The 23,043-nt window shown below is 44.4% G+C and overlaps 1 protein-coding gene across 2 annotated transcripts in view; it reads right to left on the bottom strand.

Moving 5' to 3' along the window:
- Positions 1-23,043, bottom strand: part of C1AH9orf92 (chromosome 1a C9orf92 homolog) — a 75,576-nt gene that overhangs the window by 47,118 nt on the left and 5,415 nt on the right. The window contains exon 1 of one of the 2 annotated variants that reach the window (XM_003260412.3): positions 5,137-5,198. The exons of the other annotated variant lie outside the window; for it this stretch is intronic. Within the exon in view, the coding sequence (XP_003260460.2) occupies positions 5,137-5,198 (62 nt within the window). Of the gene's footprint in view, positions 1-5,136; positions 5,199-23,043 lie in introns of those variants that run through there. 2 annotated transcript variants of the gene reach the window in all.

The following is a 23,043-nucleotide window of genomic DNA, read 5'->3' on the forward strand; positions in this document are numbered from 1 at the left end:
ACTTCTCTTGAGAGGCAGGTGTGGCTAACACATTTTAAAAAATAACTTGGCACCTATTTCCAACCCCCTTTTTCTTCACCTCTCTCTACTATAGCAGCTGGAAAATCTAAATATGGTATTTCCCAGCCTCTCTGGTGATCTCTTAGCCAATGAGACAGAAGCACAAGTCAGCTGGCGGCTTCTTGGAGGGTTTCAGCTCTCCTGACACCACCCCTACCCAAGCCCCTTTTCTGTCTTGACCACAGTCATGACCGCTCAAGGTGAGGCAAGCCTCTTGTGAACGTGAGAGAAAGGTTAAAATCAGCACAGAGACATTGGTCCCGACACCACGGATGCCAAAGCAGCCTTCAGATGTCTTGTTATGTAAGAAAATACAATTCTGTTTAAGTCACCGTTAGGTTTTCTGTTATATGCAGCTAAACATATTCGTAACTGGCTTAGAGAGTTAAAAATTTCCTTTTCTTTATATGAGGAATGATCAATAAGATATCAAAAGTGAGTAACAAATAGGAAAGAGGAATATGGTAGCAGAAAAACTAGTATCCCTGGGACCCACAGTGACACTTGTGGAACAGCCCATTGTGACTGGCTATGGACACAAAGTGGGCCCTTTTCCTGCCTCCCAGTTAACACAGCACAGAACCTTTTAAAATAAATAGTGTTTTTAACAATAAAACCTCAATTAGTCATCTAACTATCCTCTAACTAGAACTCTCAAGTTGTTGGACAAGCTCATGTTGTTCATGACCAATATTTGGACTGATGCTTTAAAGTTTTAGAAAGCACTTTTATATACATCATCTGGCATAATCTCTGCCACCTTTATCAGCTCCTTAAATACAGATAGGTACAGGAGTGCCTGCCTGGCTTTAGAGAGGCAATCCTTGAATCTCCCAGAAAATTAGCTTATTAGTTATCATATGTGAAATATATTCTGGTTTTATTTTTTTAAATACAATTTTGTTAGGCAATATAGCATAGTTGGTTCATAGGAACATTGCTCATCAGAGCCACAAAGTGGAGACAACCCAAATGTCTATCAACTAATGAATGGATAAGCAAAATGTTGTATCTATACAATGGGCTATCGTTTGACCATAAAAAGGATTGACATTCTGATACATACCACACCATGGCTGAGCCTTGAAAGGATCTTGCTAAGTGAAAAACAAGCCAGACACAACGACTACATATTATACGATTCCATTTATGTGCAACACGGAATAGGCAAACTTGTAGAGACAGAAGGTAGATTAGCGGTTACGAGGAGGGGGAAGGAGGAATGGGGAGTAATGCAAGTGGATATCAAGCTTCTTTTGGGGTGATAAAAGTGTTCTAAAATTAGATAGTGGTGATGGTTGTACAACTTTGAACATACTAAAAATTGCTGAATTATACACTTTAAAAGGGTGATTTTTATGGTATGTAAATTATACCTCAATAAGGATGATATCTTTACCATATCTCATGATGGTATAAAGCCATCTTCTTGGGTTTGAATCCTAACTCTGCCGCATACTGGTTGTGTGATTTTGACCAAGTTACCTAACTTCTCTGTGCCTCAGTTTCCTCTTCTGTAGAGTGGCTGTATTAAGATATCCTATCTCATAGGACTGTTGGGAGGATTAAATTATTTAAAACATATAAATTACTCAGAATTGTACCTTTCACACAGGGAACACTGTGGGAAAGTGTCTGCTGTTATTATCATTGTTATCATTATTCAAACCTGGGATTTTTATTTGACACAAAGACCATTCTTTCTACCAAGCTGTGAATAAATCTGTTTAGAATTATAGATGACTTTTTGGTGTGGAGTTTGTTGTCCCTTCCTTGTCTATTAGCTACCAAAGTGGGTATCTGTTTTGTGCTTGTTTGTTTGTAGGTACAAAGGTAGTAATTTGGAGCACAAATAAATATACCCCAGGTCTCACCAGCTGGTGATTATACACACACACACACACACACACACACACACATAACAAGCTATGATTTTGAACCCTGCATGCGCTCCAGAAAGGAGCTTGCGTGAGCCTGCAGTTTGTTGTTGGAACTTCAGTGGGCACCAGGTGCCCGCATTTCTTTCCTCTCCTGCATCTCCTTCCTGTCCTTCCTCTATGGCTCCCATAGAGCTGCCTAAAGAAGCCCCTGCTGCCCCAGGACAGTGAGCATCCCCAGAGTGCCATTTCCCACCCAGGCTGCCATCTGTTATGTGCCCAGAGCAGATTGTGGATCCTTGCAGGAAAGAGAAGAATAGAAGCTTCTGTGGCTATGGGATCACCTGGGCCCCAAAGCAGCAGATCCATGCCAGAATCTCACCTTCTCAGGAGAACAGCTCTCCTGTGCTCCAACTCTCGATCCTCTAGGCGTGGGTTCAAACCCTGTCTGCCAGACCAGACTCAAAATAGCTGTTCCTGCATTCTACCCAATATCTCCCTTTTCCTTCTGCCTCTTTCCCAAAGAAAATGTTACCCATGCAATTAGAGGAACAGTCACAAACAGATGCAAATAAGGGGTGAAAAGGGGGCCTGTCTACACTACCAACACCTGGGACCCAGCTTGGCCAGCCAAAGGCTCAATTCCAATGCGGATAGAGAACTACCATCTTGACATTACACGAGAATGAGGTTAGCAGGGCAGTCTTTTAAAGGAGCAGGCACCATTGATCATTGAATAAATAGTTATTGATCACATACTATGGCCTGGCACTAGACTGGTGCTAGGGATATCATTATGAATACATGCAGAACCGCCTTAATTCTCATTTGCAATGAGGAGAAACAAAAGATGAATTCTGAACGCACTTTTCTTTTTCCATTGAAACATCAATGATATGCTACCACATTTGGATCAACAAGACACTTTCCCAGCCTGGCCTCCAATTCCCTCCTAGGAGAACAGAAAGATAAACATTCTTTTATACGAAGTTGACATGGTTTTATTTTCGTGAACTAGGAGTGGCCTTAATAGACAACAGGCCCTGCTCTCCAGTCACTGCCAGAAAGAAGAGCTACAGACCATTTATTCTGAAACCACGACCCCAAATATTTAACTGACTTCAGGTTCACAATCCTATACAACAGTTACCTTTTGGCCTATAACATGGCTAAACGTATCTGATGCCTCTCCTAAAACTCCAGCATTATGCATCTAGTTCCCAGGTGGTCATCCTATACTATTCCTCTAGGATAATGAAAATTCTCCTAGGACAGGTTGTGGAACTCATCTAAGAAACATAATAAAATATTTTGGGAAGAATTTTAGTAAGCATGATTGAAACAAAAATGAAAAGATCTAATAAATCTTCTGTTAGCCAGAATATTCTCTACCTCTTACAATCCTGGTTGATTGAAGTTTTCTTATACCCTCAGGGTTTGTCATAACCCATTCAAAGTATTGCCCAGCAAGTCTTATGGGGGCTTCTCCAACGTTTGAGTGGTGCATACTTCCACTTCTGGTATACACCCAAAAGAACTGAAAATGAGGGCTGAAATGAATATTTATACACAAGCACATGAAAAGATGCTCAGATTCACTAATCATTAGGGAAATGCAAATCAAAACCACAATGAGATACCACCTCACATCCATTAGGATGGCAACTAACAATAAAAAGCCAGCTGAAAGTATCAAGTGTTGGTGAGGATGTAGAGACACTGGAACCCTTCTGCACAGTTAGTGGAAAGGTAAAATGGTGCAACTGCTATGGAAAACAGTACGGAGCCTCCTCAAAAAATCAGGAATAGAATTACTGTATGATCTGGAAATTCTACTTCTTGGTATATGCCCAAAACAATTGAAGGCAGAGTCTGGAGGAAATATTTATAGACCCATGTTCATAGCAGCATTATGCACAATAACTAAAAGGTGAAGGCAACCCAAGTGTTCATAGATGGCTGAATGGATAAAGAAAATATGGTATATACATACAAGAGAATACTATGCAGCCTTAAAAAAGAATGGTATGTGCTACAACATGGATGAACCTTGAAGACATTATATGAAATGAAATAAGTCAGGCACAAAGAGAACAATATTGTGTGATTTCACTTATATGAGGTACCTGGAGTAAAATTCATAGAAACAGAACGTAGAATAGAGGTTACCAGGGGCTGGAGGGATACAGGGACCAGGGCCTGGAAGGAGTTGTTGTTGAATGAGTAGAGTTTCAGTATGGAAAGATGGAAAAGGTCTAGAGATGGATGGTGGTGATAATTGCCCAATGATGTGAATGTACTTAATGCCATTGAATTGTACATCTAAAAATGCTAAATTTGTTATTTATATTTTACCACAGTAAAAAAAACTTAAATAGAAAAAGAACAGGTGTACGTAGAATGCTACTTGCATGGATATGAGGAATGATCACAGTAATCTCTTCTCTCCACAGCCTTAAGACCTTTCACTTTCCTGGCTTGTTCATGCCATAGAGGATGCTCAGCCCCATGGTCTCTATTCTCATCATCCAATAAGAGTGTCTAATTAAGTGGCATTGCTGTATCCACATGTACTTTACAAAAATAGTGTTTCATCCTTACCATTGGTACTGTCTGTGGCTGCACGCTGAATGGGAATCATTTCAGAAGGTTCCAGCTGGCCTTCCTCAAAAGACAAGGAAAATCCTCTAAATGATGATTTTTCTGGGATCTACTAAGAAGAGCATAATGAATGTTGTAGAACAAACCAACTTAAAAAGGTGGTGGTGGGGGGTAGATATTGCCGACTTGCAGGAATTCCCTCTACCCCCTTTATACCAAAGGAGCCATATCTTCATCTCATAACAAATGCAAACTTGGAAAGGCTCACAAGCCCGCCTGCATCTTCAGCTAATGACAGCTTCAATTACGAGGCCTAATCCTGCATTCCTGACACTCCCCTTATCCCTGCATAACTTCCAGGGGAGTCAAAGGGCCCTCCGCCCTGGACCTGGTGAGGGAGACATTAGTTATGCAGGAGCAGTGCCTGGGGCGTGCTGGCAAATTTAAGGGTCTGTTCATATAACTGCACACACTTGGAAGCCTTAAATCCTCGTACTTTGACTCTTCACCTTATACTGAAATAAAAAGCCACAGTAACTCCATTAAAAAGTATAAAATTCCTCTACAGGAAATGAATACTAGTTTGCTTCCAACTTACATTGGTTTTAGGTTTCTTCTTCCCACCCCCTTTTTACTTTTAATGTTGGTGTTCAATTCCATGGAAAATATTTTCTATAAGGGAAAAAAACAAACAAACAAACAAACACAAGCATCATGCAGGGTCTTTGCATTTTATTTACTAAACTGGGCAAAACATCTTTGATTTGCTGGCTCTTACTCCCTGGTAAATCAGTGGGAATTCCTCAAAAATACAAGGTTGGCTTAAGTCACTCTATGGGGACACCTAATGACCTCTGGCTTATTGAGAAGTGGCCTTGTTTTATATACTAATCATCCACCCAGCTATATTAGTAACGAGACTATAACTCATTTTCATCCTAGGCATACACTGTGCATTATCAGTCTCCTAATTAATCCCAGACTATTCAGGGGGCAGGTATTCTTAGTTCTGATTTTCTTCACTGCTCCTCAAGCCAGAGAGTCAGAGAGTTGGCAAACAGAGGGTCGTGCTCTGTGTCCCTGAGGCATGCCCCTATGTCCCAGCCCAGAGTTCACTTCACCCCCAACACACTCCCTCTGGATTGGGGAAGCCCTGGGAATGAGCACACCTCTGCTGATCTCTGAGGCAGTGGGGCTTCCTCAGGGGAGAAGGAACCTGGGGTCAGCAGACATCCTGCAAGCCTGCTTAATGGACAAAGTCAACAGCAGCTTCCCCAGAGGCAGAAAATAAATTCAAAGCATTGGTAGACAGCAAGCAGGCTGGGCTCTGTGCTCTGGGCAGCTCAGACTCCCACACATTTGCCTCAAACCCTCATCGCATTCACCTTTGTCTCCGGGGATGCAGGGGAATGGCTCCAGCCTCCCCTCCCCACCTCTCTGAAGAGACAAAAACACGTAACACGTTGCTAGGCATCAGTTCTAAAACACTGAGCTGGTATTAGCTCCTTTTCAGAAAGGAAGACACAAGCAGTTGTACATTTTCAATCATTTAATTGCTTATCTTTAATGTCCCCAGTTAAAAGGGAAAAGGGGCACCTATAATAGCCAAGCTCTCAGCTTGAAGGCATGATCTCATTTTATCTTCACACAACTCCATGAGGTAAGTACTATGAGTCCCACGTTACAGATGAGGAAACTTAGAAGCTACATATCTTGCCCAGTATCACACAACTGGTGGATAGATGAGCTAGGCTTTCAATCCGGGCCTGCCTGAGCACAGAGCCCATCTTGTCCTGTAGAACTCCATTGAAGGCTCTATGCCAGATGAGAATCTGAGGGTTCATGTGCTTGAAAACATGTTCATCTATGAGTGTCTAGTATTGCTAAATGGAGTATAATTGCTTCTGCTTTATTTCTTTGTAAAACTCACTGTAAATCACCCCCCAGCTTCCCTTTCTCCCCAGGTTTTGAAATCTGGCAAGGTGAGTATTATTAAATCATGAGCATTGGCGTCTATAAACACTTTCAAAAGAGGACCAGTTCTTTTCACTACTCGGGCGCTCCAACGCTGGGAAACCTTCCCTTGTTGGGTTTAAAGGACCACCAGGCTTAGGGTCAGGAGCTCTGTGTTCAATTTCTAAGCTCCCCAAGCCTTGGTTTTCCCATCTTTATAATGGAGATAATAATACTTATATTGCTGCTGTCTTTGCAGGGTGGTTGTGAAACGGTAGTCCTCAGCCTCCTTTCTAAGCTTCTATTCTAATCAGTCAGTACGTTTTGGAAGGCCTCAGTAAAGCAGCCTTGACCATCTCTCTTCTTATTCCATCTCCCTAGGCAATTCTTGTCCACCCCAATAGTGAGGATGTCAGCACTCCACCCAGCTGCCCTGGGATCTCTTTTTAGGGCTTCTGTGCCTCACCCCTCACCAGCTGTGGTGAGCTTTCAGCTGCACCTGCAGCCATTGGAGGAGGAAGAGGTGGAAGAAGATTGCCCTCAGGGATTGCCCAGGAGTTTGCACAGCCCCTCCCAGTGAGGTTCCTTTGCAATAGTTGGGGAAGCTGTGGCTTATTCACCAGAGCCCCTGAGAGATCAGGCGAAAGCCTGTCCTCTGCAGGGCTTACCCCTTGATAATACCTTACCCTGAGATAACCCTGTGCTCAGCTTCCTCCTTTCGCCTGCTCCACTCCCCACTCCCTGACCAGTCTCCCTGGGGAACACAGCCTTAATAAGTAACTTGTACATGACCCCTCATCTCAGGGTGTTTCTAAGGACCTCCTCCAAAAAAAATAATGGTTTCTGTTACACCTATTCCAGGCTTCTTTGAGCTCCAGATCCAAGAATCTAAATTGCTCCTCGACATCTTTCATATTTCTCAATGGCAGTCTCAAGATCAAACATCCAAAACAGAACTCGTGATCTTTCCATGTCCCCAGTGCCTTCCAGTGTTCCCCAGCTCAGTGACCCCCTCCCTCCCGTCCCCTCTCATCCATCTTTCAAGGTGGAATTCTAGGAATCTCTCAAGGCTTTCTCACCTTTCAACCTGCCTTCCTCCTCCCAAATTCCATACAAACCATCTTCAAGCTCCTCTCATTTTCATCCCCTAAATAAACCTAAAATCTATAAAATTCCCTCTATCAACTTCTACCACCACCCTGTCCAAGCCACCATCAACTCTTCTCGAGATACTCATAACTCCCTCTAATAGGTTTACATACTTCTTTTTCAGTTTCCAACATTAGTGATCTTTCCAATCTAATCATACCTACACAAAGCTCTTCAGGAGATTTTTATTGCTCCTAAGTTAAGCCCAGAAAACTCACAGCGAGGCCCACCAGGCTGTGCATGGTGCCAGCCTCACCATTCTTTGTACTCCAGCCCCAGGCACTTGCCTCCTTCGGTTCTTTTGACTAGAATGCTTTCCTTCTCCTCTTCCTTTTCATTCTTCCTGGCCTTCCACTCAGCTCAAGCATCGCCTTCTCATCTCCCTGCCTAAGATGAATTCCCTATTTAAGATTCCTATAACACCATGTACACCTTCTTCTTAAGACCTGCCACAGTTGCAAGAAGTTGCAGTCAAATGATTACCAGCATGCATCTGTGTGGTCATGTGGCTCAGCAACCAAGGTACAAGTGCTTTGAGAACAAGGGCTGCATGGGTTTTTTTTGTTTGTTTTTTGCCACTTTATCCTCAGTAGCACCTAGCAGGCACTCGGTGAACTGCATCATGACTAAACTTAGAAACTGCAGCACCACGTGGAGGATTTTAGGAGGGGTGTTTCCCTCAATACAAGCAGTGGCAGTGTCTCTTCTGTCGCTGAGCTATTGCTATTGCTGTTCTGCCTCAGGCTGGTGTGACCCAGAGAATCAGAGGATTACGCTATCAAATGACGAGTTATTCTCTCTGAAGACAGAAAGACATGAAACACATTGTAGGCAACAGTTTCAAAACATTGAGCTGGTATTAGCTCCTTTTTAAAAAGGAAGACACAAACAATTGCACACTTTCAACCATCTAATTGCTTATTTTTCAATGACCCCAGTTAAAAAGCGAAAGGGGCAATTGTGAAGCACCTACAATAGCCAAGCTCTCAGCCTAAATGCATGATCTTATTTTATCCTCACAGCAACTCCATGAGGTCAGTACCATGAGTCCCATGTTATAGATGAGGAAACTGAGAAGCTACGTATCTTGCCAAGTATCACACCGCTAGTGAGGAGATGAGCTAGGCTTTCAGTCCCGGCCTGTCTGAGCATAAATCCCATCTTCTTGTCCTGTAGAACTCCTTTTAAGGCTCTACTAGAGACAAAAATCTGGGGGTTTGTGTGCTTGAAAACATGTTCACCTGTGAGTATTCAGTATTCCTAAATGAAGTATAATTGCTTCTGCTTTATTTCTTTGTAAAAATCACTATAAAAGCTTTTCTCTTGATCCAATAGATACTATATTTTGAAAGAGTGTGATTCAAAGTAGAGACCATGAGTTAGTGTACGACAAAGACCAGGTAGTATTTATTTTGCGTATGCCCTGAAGCTAGTAGGTGCTCAATAAACACTTGTGAAAGGAAATTCAACTTCTCTCTTATTGAACTATTGTGTTAACATGAAATGTTAGAGATTTGTGGTTCCATTTATTTTCTTCTCTCAGCATTCAAGACCAAGAGTTTGATTTGTTTTATGAAAATTAAATAATATATTTGGAAGCACAATAGTGACATTTTTCTCTTTAATTGCTGCATGACTCAATCACAATATTGCAGAGTGTGGGAATGGAAAGGAATCCATTTCAAGGAGGGCTGGTCCTTTTTAGCAGGGAAGCACATCCACGCATCTTCGTGTTTTACCACATTCACTACACAGCATCTGTAGAGCCCAAGGTAAGCAATATACCTGAAACTGATTATTTGTCTAGGACTTTCTGGCAGGCCACAAGCAGTGACCATAGCCTCAGTCTCCCTGTGACAAGGGAGGCTCTATGTTTGCAAAGAAAAAGGGTGTCCTTCCCAGCTCCTCCAGGAATCAGTGTTATATGTGTTGTATGCTTTATACTTCTTCATTGCCAGGTTTGTCTTGTTGAAATTTGCCTTGATTTGACAACCCTTACAGTCTAGTCAGATTGAAGGGGACAGAAGAGAAATATCAAATTCTGAGCCTCAGAAAAGGCTCTTGATAACGTCACTCAGAGCCAGCATTTTGGCCACACCGTATGCTCTAAACAATGCCTTTACACATTAACTTTAGGACTGAAGCCTGCTGCCCTCGTTCTAGAATGTTCTGTCCCAGATCTTTCCTCCTCCTAGTTCAGACCTCAACTCAATGCCATTTACCCTGACTACCAGTAGGGGCAGGGCTTTGCACAGCTATGCATTTGTTCCCAAGCTCTCCTCAATCTCTGAAATTACCTTGTTTATTTTTCTGTTTATTTCTCTCTTTCCCCCACAAAAGAATGTCAACCATGCAAGGGCAGGGATCTGTCTTTACTCCTCCCTCCCTGGACCTACAACATGCCTGGCACATTAAAGGCACTCAAGATTACTTGTCGTATTGGTGAATGAGTAATGATTTCATCTGAGCATCACAGTCCGTTTTAGAGCAAGGGAATGCTCACCTTCCTTTTAGAGAAGAGGCAGCTATATCTCTGTGACCCTCAGCGATTAGCCTGAAATCACAGGCAGGTCTGTAGCAGAGTCGTGACTTGAACCCAGGTCTTCCGACTATGATCTGGGAAGGAGAGTGAACTTTTGCCCAAAACTTAGGTCATGCAGGTACTCTTAAAAACAAGGGCCCCATCAAAGATGATCAAATGCCAGCTGCTTTGGGTATAAAAGCCTGATTCAACCCTGAATCCGTTCCCCCTACCAGAGATGAAAACTCGTCCACAAGATGAACTTGCAGGTTCGGCCCAAGACTGCTTCCTGCAGCAGCTTCTGCGCCTGTGCACCGGGACCCGTACTCATCCCTCCCTGGCCTTGGCCTCGGGCCACGCTGGCCTCTGGGTCCCTCATTCCATGAGGCTCTGGCCTGGCTCTAGACTTTAGGCAATTTTTCTGATGTCCTAATTTCTTGATCACCTGTGCTGACACGATCCTGATTTCCTTCAATATGTCTTTTTTCCACTCCTGGGAAATGTATGTCTGCTTCAGCATATGTCCCCACCTTCCTTTGTGAAAAGAGAAGCAAGGAGCGGGAGTGGGGGAGAGCCCTTTAATATTTTTTAGCGATGTCTTCATGTTCTGTCAATAAATTGCCTCTGCCAGCTTTTAGAGGCCCTATTGGCTCTTGTACTGACCTCTTGTTCCTTCTGCACTTGAAAAATGCCTTATTATTTATCCTAACCTCTCTCGCAATCTTCTTTTCATTCCTCACCTTTGCTTTCCTTATCATGTTTTTGCACTTTCTTAACTTTGCGCTATAATTTCTCTAGCTGAATCGCTGTTTGATTTTTTTCATACTTTCTCGCTTTCCTAGTTTTGATTACTTCCCCTACCACTACCACATCCTCTTTAGAGCTATTTGTCTGGCCTCTTCTCTACACTTCGTGTTTTTGTTGCTAGGTAGCACATATTTTCTTTGGGCAGTTTCTATTCATTTCTCTCTGATTACACTCTTCCATCGGCGGCTGTTCTTTTCAATCTCTTCGCGCCCTTGGCTTTTCTTGGTAGGAACTGACTACTTTATTTGATCTGGGATCTCCTGCATGTCCTTCAAAGAGGGTCCTAATGCCTGCTGAGCCTTATATGGTGTGTGTATTCGTTTGCTAGGGTTGCCCTAACAAAATACCACAGACTGAGTGGTTTAAACGACTTATTTTTTCACAGTTCTGGAGTCTGGAAGTCCAAGATCCAGGTGCCATCAGGGTTGGTCTCCTTTGAGGTCCCTCTCCTTGGCTTTTGGAAAGTCACCCTGTTGCTGCCTCTTCACATGGACTTTTCTTTATGTGAGCACATCTCTTGTGTCTCTTTTTTGCGCCCAAATTTCCTCTTCTTAAAAGGACACCAGTTAGACTACATCAGGGCCCACCCTAATGGCCTCATTTTTAACTTAATCATCTCTTTAAAGGCTGTAGCTCCAAACACAGTCACATTCTGAGATACTGGGAGTTAGGGCTTCAACATGTATATTTAAGGAGACATAACTCAGCCCATAACGGAATAAGCAGTAACTCCTGACATTCGACCACGGGTCAAGAGGAAGCTAGGTGCCTCAGTTTACATGTCACCCAAGTTTCCCTGGGTCAGACTGCCTGTGGGTACAAATGGAATCGCCTTACAGTAATATTCTACAGATACTGCCAGGCCCTCAAGCCCTACCAAATACTTTTCTACATAGTTCAGTGAATCTCAGAGAGTGAATCCCACTAACAAGACAGTCAGATGAGAATGGTATCCTCCGGACTCCTCAGCCAATGTCTACCTTCTGGATGTCTCTGACCACTTGGCACTAGTACTGATGCTGGGCACTGCTGCCACTTCTGCTGAGTATTGTCATTGGCTGGCACCACCTCCTAGGTGCTGCCAGACACCTGCACTGCCATGGCGCAGACTGCAGTTCTTAAGATCCCAAAGCCACACCATGAAGATAGAAGGTAGGAGCCTTTTTACCTTCCATACTATTCTTTGTCCTCAGGTGCCAAGATAGTGATGCCCTATGCCACACGTTTTCTAGATCTTTCAGTGAAGCACCCTGATTTGTTTTAACTTCCAGCTCCCCTTTCTTAGTATTCAGACAGGAGTCCATGCAGCTTGAGACAGGTACACTCAGACACTGTCTGCTTCTCTGCCATTGAGATGACATACATCTGCCAATTTTATCATCCGTTAGAATGAGTTCTCCCACATGTCTCCTTGGCACCTCCTGCAAGAAGACTTGGGGTAAACGCACCTAGCTATGTCTATCAGCTATGGACTGAATGTTTGTGCATCTACCCCAAATTCATATGCTGAAATCTTAACCCTCGATGTTGATGGTATTAGGAGGTGGGGCCCTTGGGAGGTAATTAAGTCATGAGGATGGAACCCTCATAAATGGGATTAGTGCCCTTATAAAAAAAGACATGAGAGCACTTGTTTTTCTCCCTCTATTCTCCTCTGTGTTAGGATAAATGAGAAGATGGCCATCTGCAAACCAAGAAGCAGGCCCTCACCAGACACTGGATCTGTCAGCACCTTGATTGCTCTGGAACTGTGAGAAATAAGCCACTCAGTCTATGGTACTTTTGTTAGAGCAGCCCAGACTAAGATACTATTCTATAGTGGTCACAGTTTAGGACCCTCTGCATACATGTGGAATTTGGACACAAGTTTAGTCCACTTCTGACATGTGTAAAATCTCTGTTCTCAGTCTTCCACTGAAATAGCATACTGAGTATGCCTCTCTCCCACCATAGGAAGCTGCAGGTAACAGAGGATTACAGTGAATGGAAAATTGAGAATGAAAATGATGGCAGAAATAACCGAGACAATCAAAGTTTATTCAGCCTTACAGGTGCCTGATGCTATGCTATTTTCTGGAATTGCAATGGTAAACATGAATACATATGATTAAAGTGTTTACCCTTAAGATTTAAACTGTGATGAAGGATAAATTAAGATAAATTTTTATAATATTTTCGGTGTTAAGATAAAGGTTTGTACAATTGCAGCCCAGAGAGCCAAAAGTCTATCCTGGACACTTATGGCAGATACCCTGTGTTTCCAGAGTGCTCACACGAGTACATGCACCTTAGTAAACATGCCAGTCATCACCTCCCCGTCCACGCCTGCTCACACCTTGAAAGGTGACATTCACCTGGGTGTGTTGGCTCATGCCTGTAATCCCAGCACTTTGGGAGGCCGAGGTGTGCACACTGCTTGAGCCCAGGAGTTCAAGACCAGCCTGAACAACATGATGAAACTCCATCTCTACAAAAAATACAAAACAATTATCCAGGTGTGGAGGCAGGCACCTGTGGTCCCAGCTACCTGGGAGGCTGAGGTGTGAGGATTATCCGAGCCTGGGAAATCAAGACTGCAGTGAGCCAAGATTGCACCACTGCACTCCAGCCCGGGTGACAGAACGAGACCCTGTCAAAAAAAGAAAGAAGGAAGGAAGGAAGGAAGGAAGGAAAGAAAGAAAGAAGCAAGGAAGGAAGGAAGGAAAGAAAGAGAAAGAAAGAAAGAAGAAAGGAAGGAAAAGAAAGAAAGAAGAAAGAAAGAAAGAAAGAAAGAAAGAAAGAAAGAAAGAAAGAAAGAAAGAAAGAAAGAAAGAAAGAAAGAAAGAAAGAAAGAGAGACATTATATACAACCTGCACTTACCCCTTCTGGCTCCGGGCACCAATTTACCAATCAGATATGAATGACTTAATCAGAGCCAACTGGGTTCTCTGTCCTGAGAAGTAGAACACTGAGGGATGGAGTCAGGTGTGCCCACAGGATGATAGGCACTTTACCTGAAAGGTCATAGGAAATCGGTCCTGAAGTTGTTGCCAGAGCAAGCCACGAATGCCTATGAGGCAAAGATATGGGATTCCTAGGCCACATGTAACCAGAGAAGAATGGACCTCAGGAAGACGGGGAGTGGACAGAGGCACAGAGCTTGGTGGATGCAAGTCCATGTGCCTCTGTCAGGAACTGACACTGGATCATGGTTTCCTGGGTCCAGTCCCCAAGGCAACACACAGCACTTCTTTCCTCTTACTTTCTGGTAAGAGTCTCTGTTGTACTTCTGTAGTAATGTTCCTCATAACTTCAGCTAGTTTAACTGAACTTTTTTTCTCTGCAACCAGAGCCTTCATTATGATAGTCTTGTGGTTACCCAACTATAGTCTTTGGTACAATTTTTCCTTCTTTACCGTGCTCGGTCTTTATTAACCAGCCTCAGTGTCACCTCCTCTCTGAAGCCTTCCCTGACAGCTCTCTTCCTTATGGTCCTTCAGGATTCTGTTCATAATCATTGTATTGCAGTGTCATTTATCTGTTTATAAACATTTCACTCCCAGACCACAAGATCCTCAAAGGCAGAGCTCTGGTACCTACAAGGCATTCAGTAAATGTTTGTGGAATTGCCTCAGTGGCCCTGAGTTGGTTCTGGAAGCAGCCCGCCAGTCGGTACACCATCCTCTCTGCTGCTCAACCTTCCAGCCACTTGAGGGGTTCTGAGTTTACACTGACTTCGCTGCCTCACCCCTTTACTCTCAGTTCTGTCTTTTCTCAGTCCTCCTGGTGTCCGGGCTTCCTTGCTTGCTCAGTGCAAACTTGACTACCTTTGGATCAGTGACAATTCCAAGGAGACCCCCCTGGGGCAGGGCACAATCTGTTTCCCAGGGTTCTAGAACTCTTTGCTGAGTTTTGGCTCCTCTTAATGGCTTTGTGTGGTTGCCTGGGGCCCATGCTACCTGTGTGTGTGCTCGTGACAGCATCCTCCACCCGATCCAGCCATCTGTTTATTTTGGCTGCATCTCTGTCTTTATGTTCCCTCTTCTGAGAAATAGTGAATGGTAGCTACTCTCTTTAATCAGCCAGAGGCCCTCACTACCTTGTCCATCGGAGAAAAATTGACTCCAGATCTGTAGCAGCTTTCTTGCATGGGAGAAAACACCAGTGCTCATTTGCTCAGGAAAAACAACAACAACAAAAACCTCTTGCTCTGCTGAGACAATTTTCCTTTATGGATTGCAGGGGCCCCCCTAGCAAGCCCACCGGGATTTCCTGCCAACTGCCACTATATATCCAGGCTGCTGACTCGCCCCCTGTCAGCCTGGGGCCGGGGGTGGCGATTGGAGAGTTTCACAGCCTCAGGATGTTTATTTGCTTTACTTTCTGTTGTCGGATAGGGAAGGTTTTGCAAGAGGGGTTTCTGCCAGTGCACCTACTGTGCTATCCTCAGTACTGATAGGTGTGTGATCGCCTGGGAGAGCAGGGGCTGAAACACACTGGGGTTCTGACAATCTTGCCCTCACCTTGTGACACCTTTCTGACCTCTGCTTTGGGGAGGGGAGAAAAAAAAGACAGAGAGACAGATTCAAGTTCAGCCTTGAGAATTTCAAGACGGACTCTCTTGCCTCTCTCTCTGAACCCCACCTCTCATGTAGATAGATAGCTCAGGCTTTTTATAGACACTGTGACCTTCATGTTGATTGGTCTGGAAATAGAGTAAGAACTTCTGGCTAAAATATTGCCCGCTAGCTTCACATGCCCAGGCTGTTTCTGGTCCCCACGGGGGTCAATGCTGTATGTCCAGCTGGATACTAGTCTGCTCAGGATGGGCCAGTCTCTGGAAAGGCTCCTTCTTGCTTGAGATGAAAGAAACAGCACTCCTCTGCCAGGCAATACTTCAGACTCTCTCTTCAGCCTCTGGCTGTGGGGCAGGACGTGGACCGAGAAATGAAGACAGCCTCCAGCCAGGGCTGAGAGCCCTGAGTGACAAGCAGGGGAGTGGACAGTGCCTGTCTTGACTTGCTTCTTTCTCCATTAGGAGATCTCAGCACATCAAAATATTAGCTAAGAAGATACTTTAATCTGAGGACAAAGTGACACCTATTTAAACTAACTTATCAGTAAAGACAGCTAGAAGGTTTTTGCACCTAATCATAAATGATACCCAAAAGCTGTTCTATGAAAACCTGATTTTGTGATTTGGGGCAGCCTAAAAGTATGTGTAATAAAAGAGAAAGAGCACTTAACCAGAGTCGGGAGCCTCAGTTTCTAATGCTAGACTCATTACTAACGATGTCACTTTGGGCAAATCATTCTATTTCTCTGGCTTCATTAGTGACCTCAGTGGGAGCAGCTTTAGCAGAAAAACTGACATCATAATTGCCAAATCCATAGGCTAATTTTCATTCCTCATCCTCCTTGACAACTCCACTGCATTTGGCACTCTTGACTGCTCTTTTCCTTCTCGAGACCATCTCTGCTTTTGGCTTCTGGGACCCAGCCTCTGTGAATTCTTCTCCCCGCTCTCTCCCAGCCCTTCTCACTCTCCTTCTCTATCCCCCATAATCCTCCAACCCAGCACCGCCTGTCCATTGCCTGGTGGTGTTCCCCAAAGCTGTCTCTTTGCCCCTCTTCTCCTCACACATCTGTCTCATGTGTAATCCTGTCCACTCCCATGGATCCAGCCACCATCACTTTGCCGGTAACTGCCATATCTCTTTTTCAGAACTCTCCCCACCTCTTTCCCGAATGCAGACAGGCCTTTCCAGTGGCCCAGAAGATGCCCCGTCTACATTGCACGTTGAGCACTTCAAACTCATTCTGCCCTTGACTGAGCTCATCGTCTCTGGCATGTGTCCTACCCAGCCCTTAAACCTGAATCCTTGGGGTGGGCCGATTCTGCCGTCTATATTTCAGTCAGTTTCAGGAACTACACTGTCTTTCAGGCTTCACTCTCCCTAACAAGATGTTGCTGCCAAGTCTACCTGAGAGCTGTTCCTCACCTCTTCATGCCACTGGCTGCTGTGTAGTTCAGGTACTCAGGGGCTGTCACCTGGACCTATGAAACAGTACCAGAAAGAGTTAAGAATAGGTTTAGCTGATGTAACAGAAAGGTGAACTTGCCGTGGCTTAACCAAATAGAGTACGATTTTTTCCTTACACAATAAGAAATCCAGATGCAGGAGATCTAGAGCCAATATGGCAGCCCCACAATGCCTCCAGGGACCCCGCATGCCTCCTATCTTTCCAATCAGCCACACTTGCCATATGGCTATCCTCAGTATGCTTGTCACCTCATGGTCGCAAAATGGTTGCGCTTCTTCCAAATCCACATTCCAGGTTAGAAGAAAGGGAAGGGCAAGGGAGAAGAAGCAACTGCCTCCTGAATCTGACCCCTTTCAAAGAGCTCTCCTGGAAGCTCCACCCAGGGAAATATCACTTGACATTTCTATTGGCCAGAACTGCGTTGTCTGACCTCTCCCTCTGCAAGGAAGGTTGGGAATGGTATTATTTTCTTTCTTTTGTTTTCTTTCGCATGCAGCACACATTGCCTCTCTGAATAAAATTGAGGTTCTGTTAGGAAGGAAGAAAATGAGAACTGATACTGAATAAGCAAATAACTGTGTCTGCAAAAGCCTGGTCTTGGTCCCCCAGCCATCAAACTCTTCCCCTACTTCTCTACCCTCCATGTCCCTAAAAAGAGATTGGACCATATCGTTCCCCTATTCTAACTATCTGTGTTGATTCCTTGTTGGCTACAGAATAAAGAACAAACACCACAGCCCACACAGTCTGGGTCCCATCTTCTTTTCTATGCTCTCCTCTTGCCATCACCCTCTCCCCTGAGAACACACCGTAGGTCCCACAGAAATCTCCACGGTTTCCTCTGCCCACAATGCTGTGCCTTTCCACATGCTATTCTAGTGCCCTATTGCCTTTCCCATCGGTGGCCATTTATTCAGCCCTCGTTGCTGGGGAGGGAAGAGGTATCTATCAACTCGGATTTCTTCCTCAACCCTTAGGAGACAGACCTTCCTCACACTTCTGAGTCCTCCCCATTCCCTGTGGGCTCCACTCCATGGGACAAGGTGCTCAGCTTGAGAAGACAGAGCCCAGCCTTAAGTGAGTCATGTTTCCTAGAGAGTGGGGTCACTGAGTTGAAAGAGAACACAAATCCCCAAGCATGGTGTATTCCACTTCTGGCTCTCTCAGAGAAGCCCTGGATCATCCCCATTACTATTATTTCACAGCTGCTCCCTTGAGTAAAGTGCCCTTGAGTGGGACACCCGTCATCTAGGGCAGCAGCCTGTCCTGACCAGTTCACACCACTTCTGTAATTCGTCCATGCAGTTGCTTCAGGGAATTGGCTCAGAATCTTCTCAACAGACTTAGAAGTCTTTCTTGTCTCTCTGTGGACAACCTGAGCATAGGGTCCCAGCACTGCCTTCATGGAAGTTAGGGGCCCCAAGCCTAAGGCATGGTGTGAATTTTTACCAGAGCTTTGCATTGTGGTATAAGCCTTTGCCAGTCATCTAATGAAATCAGTGTTGAGTTTTTCACACAGCTAGGGATTCTTGTGTGCAGACAGTGGTATGCTGATCAGTGTTTAACAACTGGTTCTGGGGGCAGGGGTAGCTGTAGAAGAAGAGTTCTGGCTTGTAGAGTTTGCCAATTTCTGTGGTGTAAATACTCCCACCATGGCTAAACTCAAGCTACCAATGCGACAGAACTGAAAATGCCGTAGGAAAGAGTTAGACATAACTGGCTCTCTGGGCCAGTTTGACCTGGCTCCAGCGCAACGGCAGGAGACCCCAACAGGGGAAAAGGATGTGGGTTCAAGTCTAAGCACCAAAGCCATACCCAGAACTCTGTGACCACCTCCTTCACAACATCTTCTCTAAACCTACCTCCATCCTTCAAATGGATCCTTCTTCTCCCTGCGATTACACAACTCTGTGATGATTCTTCTCCCACAGCAGTGTTTTAAAAAATCTTCTTTTGGGCAAATGAGTTCACTTTTCCTCGGTATATGTGCCATCAATCATTGATGCCACAAACAGGCAGTGAAAGCCTTTCATAGGCAATGCCCTATTGAATGCTTGTCTCACTGAGGAAGCCGCTACACCTTGGGTCACCACTAGGAGTCACTCTTTAACACTGGGAATAGACAGACTCAGTAGCACTTAGCACATAGTAGGGCTAAAGGCCCATGTGTCGAACGCATGGAGGAACGAACTATCAAATATGGGTTACGTGCCCCCTCTTGGGAGTCCCATAAACCTTTGTAGCATCACGTGGTAGGGTGTCTTGTGAGTAGGTATGATGTGCCCTATCTCTAGGTCATTCACCTTAGTATTTGGAAACCTAGCACAGTGCCCAACACGAAGGAGCTACTCAGTAGACATCTGCAGAATGAGTGATGGAGGAGAATATGCAGTACTTTAAAATATTCCCTAAGGAGGTTTAGTTTCATTTTTTTTTTCACTTTCTTCTTTTGTTACTATTACTATTGTTTTTCCCACAAAATTTCTGCTTTCAACATGATGGTACCAAAAGAAAAAGAGAGACAGAAAAGAGTTCAATGAATTGCAGCTTCCAGCTGGTTATTATTATTATTTAAATTTTGGCTTTATCTTTGTGGGCAACTGAAGCCTATGAGTTAAGCTATCTCTAGCTGAGCAAGGGGCTGTGCCCGCCCAACCACTCGTATTTCCAGAATGCACTTTGCTGTGTCAATACACATTACTTGTCACATTGCCACGAGTCTGAGAAGTTTGATTTCTGCTCTTAGATTGTTGTCATGTGTCAAATCATACAGCCCAGGGGGAATGACTACATTGCGCAGGAAAAACAGACATCGAGCCGTGGTCAGATAGCCTCAAAGATAAACACTGCTGTGTGGACCAGAAGAAGAAAGGTCGAAAAACAATCTGAAGCCTCAGACACTGTAAGGCTTTTTCGCCTTCATTTTCTTGCCAGTCTGAGGCTTCCGTTTTATCAGCACGTGCAAATATACATTCTTCTTCCGACTGACCTTCCAACAGCTTGTCCCACAATACGGGACTAGCTTGAGTAGGTGGCACTGTCATTAGTTAAATGGGGTGGTGTCTACAATACCCTCACTGGAAGCTGAGTCTACAAGCCCCCACCCACTGTCCCCTGCAAAATGAAAGCTCAGAAAAAATGTAAAAATATAACTAAACTCAGGGAAGAAAAGTCCACTTCAGGGAGTAGGAGCTACCCAAGCAGGAAGGCTGAAATCACAGCCTTTTGCTGCTGCTGCTGCTCGTGGGTTTTCTATTTTTTGAAGTCAGCTAAAAACAAACAAACAAATGAGTACTAGTTGTTCTCATTAAAAAAGGAAAGGGCAGAAGTCAATCTCCCTGTTTCAAGACGCCCACACACTTGAAATAGTTTCCTAGAAAGGCAGATAGAATTTAACTGGGTGTAGCTTAGCACACTCGCAGAGCATTTTTACACCTCCCAGATCCTCAATGGCTGATCCCGTGGTATGACAGCAGCATGCCACATTCATTGCCAGACAAGGATTAGGGAGTAAAATTTGTCGTGTATGTAAATTGTAATCACAGTGGATGGTTGTATGTGCTCATTTAGGCATTTTAACAGTGTGTGATGCTATCCCCTCTGCAGCACTAATAAGCATTAGCCATAACGAGGTCAGTCAGTCAGGCATTATCAGGGGATTTAATTGGGACAAGGGTCTCTGCTGAAGTGAAAATTAATAACTTTTGTCAATGTTCTGGTGAAATGTTCTGTCTTATTAAACTATGAGGGTCAATTAGAAAGCATTATGTAATAAAGTCCCCAGCAGCAGAACTCAAATTGAGTTATACCACAGTCATTATTCCAGGGCGAATGCATTTGAAAATGGAAAACCAGAGTGCCATATGGAGGATTTGGGTCAGATTTACAAGCATTGCATGTTAAGGCTTCCACAAGAAGGAAACAATTAAACGTAATACCGAAATAAATCAGCGCGCCGAGTGGGCTGTGCAGGGCCAGGAGCCTGGGGCGGGCCGTGGCCCTGGAGTTGTGACACTGCAAAATGGCAGTGTCAGGAGCCTTCCATGGGCTGCATCAGGCAGCGCCAGCCTGCAAATCGCTCGGAGTGCTTAAAATCTGGGGCACACCTGGAAGGCCCGGGCCTGCACACTGACTCATATAAATAACTCTTTATTGTGTAGCTATTAAGACGAGAGATTGCTTTTATTAAAGTGCAAGTTATTGTGGCACAGCAAATTAAAGAATTTTAAAGCATACTAAACAGCCACTGCTATTCCCCATTCGGTCATGTTTTACGGTTCTTTAAATGGGCAGTATATTGTTAGGGAGATATAAAGCCTATGCCAAGACTGGGATCTGACACAATGGTTCAGGCACTTTTTCTGGCCAGGAAGGATTGGGAGGGGTTGGATGTCCCCTCTCCTCTGGAAGACTGGGGAGGTGGCTCTTGTCTGCTCCATTCTGGTAAAGAAGGTTATCTTCAAACTGAGAAGAGTTTTAGAGACAGTCTTCAGACAAGGTAGTTAGAAGATGGAAGAAAGGGAGGAAGGAAGAGAGGGAGGGAAGGAGGCATATGCGCAGAGGATCTGTAGTGTCCCATTACTAAAGAATCACAGCTTCCTCCAACTTCCTTATCTTGACCAACCCCATTTTCTTTGAACCTTCTCTTCTCTAGTGAAGTGAGCTTGGTTCTTATTATTTCCCCATTTACCCCCAATGTTGATTATGTTTCTAATTAAAAATACATTGTGGCAATGCCCCTACTTGGCTCCACATCATCCTGGGACCCAGCCCGTCCCCTCCCTCTCACCTCCATGACTGCCGCTCCAACCTGAGCCCCATCACCTCCCTCGAGGCCCGACAGTTGCAGTTTTCGCTTTAGCCCCCTCCTACCCATTCTCTTCACAACAGCCACAGTAATCTTTAAAAAACACAGATCTGACCATGTCACTCCCCTACTGAAAAATCCTTTAACACCTTCCATTTGCACTTAGGAAAAAACTCAAATCCTTTTGATGGCCCACAGAGCCCCTCCCTGAAGAGTCAGGGCTCACCTGGAGGCATGCTTCCCTCTCACATAATTCCCCCAAGTTCTAGAACAGACGAAGCTCTTGTTCTACCCAGAGGTTTTGCCCAGGCAGTTCTCTGAGACTGGAATCCTCTTCCTCCTGACCATGTGTGGCTGGTGCCTCTCAAGCTTAGCTATTCATTCTCTTGGAGGCCTTTCCCGACAATTCTACCTAAAATAGATCCATCCAGATCTCTGTATCCTCACCCATGGGTGTTTCTATAATAGTACTTACAGTTTCTAATTTAAAAACAAACCAGACAACAATAGCAAAAACAAAAAACTTTTTAGTGGCCTACTCCTTTTTTCTCTGATATCTTCTGTGGTCTGAAATTCTGTGATGTACCTGTTTCGTTTTCTACTGAATCTAGTAATGGAGGCAAATAGATGTTCATTATGTGTTCAGTGAGTGAACAACTTGTTGAATTAGGAGGTGGCCTTAGAAGAGAATCTGAGGCTTATCCAACTCAACTTCTTTACTGAAAAAGTGTTTCTGAGAATGGTGAGATAACATGTACAAGGAAGACCATTAGGAGAGTTGGGGGCTAGGTCCTGGTTTACCTTCAAAATGTTACTTTCTGGCAGGGCACGCAGCGGCTCATGCCTGTAATCTGAGCACTTTGGGAGGCCAAAGCAGGCGGATCACCTGAGCTCGGGAGTTTGAGACCAGCCTGGCCAAAATGGTGAAACTCCATCTCTACTATTAATTAAAATACCAAAAACAACAACAACAAAAACTAGCCGGGCGTGGTGGCGCATGCCTATAATCCCAGTTACTCAGGAGGCTAAGGCAGGACAATCTCTTGAAGCCGGGAGGCAGAGGTTACAGCGAGGCAAGGTTGCTCTACTGCACTCCAGTCTGGGCGACAGAGTGAGACTCCGTCTCAAAAAAAAAAAACAGTTAGTTTCCTACTTCCTTTGCCCAATCACCTAGTCCTATTTAACCACACCTTGGCTTTACCTCTACTGGAATAAACACTACTGTAATGGACTGAATGTTTCT

The sequence above is a fragment of the Nomascus leucogenys genome, chromosome 1a (assembly GCF_006542625.1).
Source record: "Nomascus leucogenys isolate Asia chromosome 1a, Asia_NLE_v1, whole genome shotgun sequence".
Lineage (NCBI taxonomy): Eukaryota > Metazoa > Chordata > Mammalia > Primates > Hylobatidae > Nomascus > Nomascus leucogenys.